This window comes from Lissotriton vulgaris, chromosome 1_1, assembly GCF_964263255.1.
Source record: "Lissotriton vulgaris chromosome 1_1, aLisVul1.2, whole genome shotgun sequence".
In the NCBI taxonomy this organism is placed as follows: Eukaryota; Metazoa; Chordata; class Amphibia; order Caudata; family Salamandridae; genus Lissotriton; species Lissotriton vulgaris.
Window position 1 is genome coordinate 113,509,710 of NC_141685.1, and position 3,530 is coordinate 113,513,239.

The 3,530-nt window shown below is 40.7% G+C and overlaps 1 protein-coding gene across 1 annotated transcript; it reads left to right on the top strand.

The window, feature by feature from the left end:
- Window positions 1-552: 552 nt before the first annotated feature.
- LOC147737665 (uncharacterized) lies at window positions 553-3,111 on the top strand. The gene is made up of 2 exons (XM_086924810.1): window positions 553-2,815; window positions 2,885-3,111. The coding sequence occupies exons 1-2, from the start codon at window positions 553-555 to the stop codon at window positions 3,109-3,111; spliced, it is 2,490 nt and encodes an 829-aa protein (XP_086780936.1).
- The last annotated feature ends 419 nt before the right edge of the window (window positions 3,112-3,530 follow it).

Below are 3,530 nucleotides of genomic sequence, written 5' to 3' on the forward strand. Positions count from 1 at the left end.
ACACGAGAAATTCAGTGATTCCACGAGTCTCAGCTGTGCACCTCCATGCCTCAAAACAAAGAAATAACCTCTAGACAATTAAGACAACACTGATAAACCTCCTCTTTTGTAAGCATGTCCAATAACAGCTTTGATCATGAGGTTGGTATGAGGTGGTTACAGCAGTGATCCGCTTCCTTAAATAATACCAGGCCACTATTCAATTCTAGAGGTGTATTGCAAACTGTTTCAAACCAATCCACAGCAACCATTGAAAAGCGCAACGGAGTGGAGTAAGACAACTGAGGGTTAAAAGAAATAGGGGTTATGCTGTCTAAAATACAGAGCACTGTCCCAGTGTGCCCCGACCAGAAGGACGATGGATCTTTACCCGCATGCGTGCAGAACCATTATCCAGTCTGAAGACACAATCGCCCACGAAGAAGCCTTACACACGTTATGAGATTGGGAAGTAATTGGTGACCATTGCACTTTATTCTTTAATCAGAAAGCAAATGTGCAAAATACGATACATACAGAGACTACAAGAATAACACAAGTGCTTTATCAGTCATGTTGGCCCTTCAGGAAGTACAGTCTATGGATGTAAACAAATATATACCAGACCCAGAGACGCTAACCAAGAGAGAAGTCTCAGACACATGCAGTGAGGGCTTTAGTTTGTCTTCAATATTAAAACCCCATCAGCAAACACACACAGGGAAAAAACTATTCAAATGCACTGAATGTGTAAAGAGCTTTATTCAGTTATCAGGCCTACAAAGACATCAACGAACACACACAGGGGAAAAACCATATCATTGCACTGAATGTATGAAGAGCTTTAGCCAGCTATCAGGCCTCCAGACACATCAGCAAATACACGCAGGGGAAAAACCATACCATTGCAGTGAATGTGGAAGTTGTTTTAATTACTCTTCAACATTAAGGAATCATCAGCGAACACACACAGGGGAAAAACCATTCAAGTGCAATGAATGTGGGAAGAGCTTTAGTCAATCAGCAAACCTAAAACGTCATCAGGGAACACACACTGGTGAAAAACCATATCATTGCAGTGAATGTGGAAGTAGTTTTAGTGATTCGTCAACATTACGGAATCATCAGCGAACACACACAGGAGAAAAACCATTCAAGTGCAGTGAATGTTTGAAGAGCTTTAGTCGATTATCAGACCTAAAATACCATCTGAGAACACACACAGGAGAAAAATCATATAATTGCACTGAATGTGTGAAGAGGTTTAATCGATTATCACACCTAAAACAGCATCAGCGAACACACACTGGGGAAAAACCATTCCAGTGCAGTGAATGTGAAAAAAGTTTTAGTGATTCATCAACATTAAGGAAACATCTGCGAACACACACAGGGGAAAAACCATTCAATTGCAATGAATGTGGGAAGAGCTTTATATATTTATCAGGACTAAAACTGCATCAGAGAACACACACCGGGGGAAAACCATTCCAGTGCAGTGAATGTGAAAGTAGTTTTAGTCAATGTTCAACATTAAGGAATCATCAGCGAACACACACAGGGGAAAAGCCATTCCAGTGCAGTGAATGTGGAAGTAGTTTTAGTCAATCTTCAACATTAAGGATTCATCAGCGAACACATACAGGGGAAAAGCCGTTCCAGTGCAGTGAATGTGGAAGTAGTTTTAGTGATGTGTCAACATTAAGAAATCATCAGCGAACACACACAGGGGAAAAACCATTTAAGTGCAGTGAATGTGTGAAGAGCTTTTGTCAATCATCACACCTAAAACAGCATCAGAAAACACACACCGGGGAAAAACCATACCAGTGCAGTGAATGTGAGAAGAGGTTTATTGGATTATCAGACCTAAAAAAGCATCAGAGAACACACACTGGGGAAAACTCATTCAAGTGCAATGGATGTGGGAAGAGTTTTATATATTTATCAAGCCTAAAATGTCATCAGAGAACTCACACTGGGGAAAAACCATTCCAGTGCAGTGAATGTGGAAGAAGGTTTAGTGATTCATCAACAGTAAGGAAACATCTGCGAACACACACAGGGGAAAAACCATTCAATTGCAATGAATGTGGGAAGAGCTTTATATATTTATCAAGCCTAAAACAGCATCAGATAACACACACAGGGGGAAAACCATTCCAGTGCAGTGAATGTGAAAGTAGTTTTAGTGCATCTTCAACATTAAGGATTCATCGGCGAACACACACAGGGGAAAAAACATTCAAGTGCAGTGAATGTGAAAGTAGCTTTAGTCGATCTACAACATTAAGGATTCATCAGCGAACACACACAGGGGAAAAACCATTCCAGTGCAGTGAATGTGGAAGTAGTTTTAGGAATTCTGCAACATTAAGGAATCATCAGCGAACACATACAGGGGAAAAACCATTTAAGTGCAGTGAATGTGTGAAGAGTTTTTCTCGATCATCACACCTAAAACAGCATCAGAAAACACACACCGGGGAAAAACCATACCAGTGCAGCGAATGTGAGAAGAGGTTTATTCGATTATCACACCTAAAACAGCATCAGAGAACACACACTGGGGAAAACCCATTCAAGTGCAATGGATGTGGGAAGAGCTTTATATATTTATCAAACCTAAAACGTCATCAGAGAACACACACTGGAGAAAAACCATTCCAGTGCAGTGAATGTGGAAGAAGTTTTAGTGATTCATCAACATTAAGGCAACATCGGCGAACACACACAGGGGAAAACCCATTCAATTGCAATGAATGTGGGAAGAGCTTTATATATTTATCAAGCCTAAAAAGGCATCAGCGAATACACACAGGGGGAAAACATTCCAGTGCAGTGAATGTGAAAGTAGTTTTAGTGAATCTTCAACATTTAAGGATTCATCAGCGAACACACTGAGGGGAAAAACCATTCAAGTGCAGTGAATGTGTGAAGAGCTTTTGTCAATCATCATACCTAAAACAGCATCAGAAAACACACACCGGGGAAAAACCATACCAGTGCATTGAATGTATGAAGAGGTTTGTTCGATTATCAGACATAAAACAGCATCAGAGAACGCATACAGGGGAAAATCATTCAAGTTCAGTGAATCTTGAAGTAGTTTTAGTGAATCTTCAACATTAAGGATTCATCAGCAAACGCGCACCGGGGAAAAAACATTAAAGTGCAATGAATGCCTGAAGAGCTTTAGTCGATTATCAGACCGAAAGTACCATCAGAGAACACACACAGGGGGAAAACCATACCATTGCAGAGAATGTAGAAGTAGTTTTAGTGAATCATCAATATTAATAAAATATCAGCGAATACACACTGGAAAACCATCAAGGGCAAGGAATGTGACAATTGATATATATATATATCAATATCAATTATATATCAGGGTCAGCGGACTCGATAATTCTTGCCTCGGTGCCTACTCTAACCAGGGATCACACTCCGCAACTCTGGGCATTAGCTTGCCTCATCTCTACAACGGCCCCCTACATTCGCTGGGGATGCCTGGTTTCACCTTGGAGATACCCAGTAGGGACCATCTCACA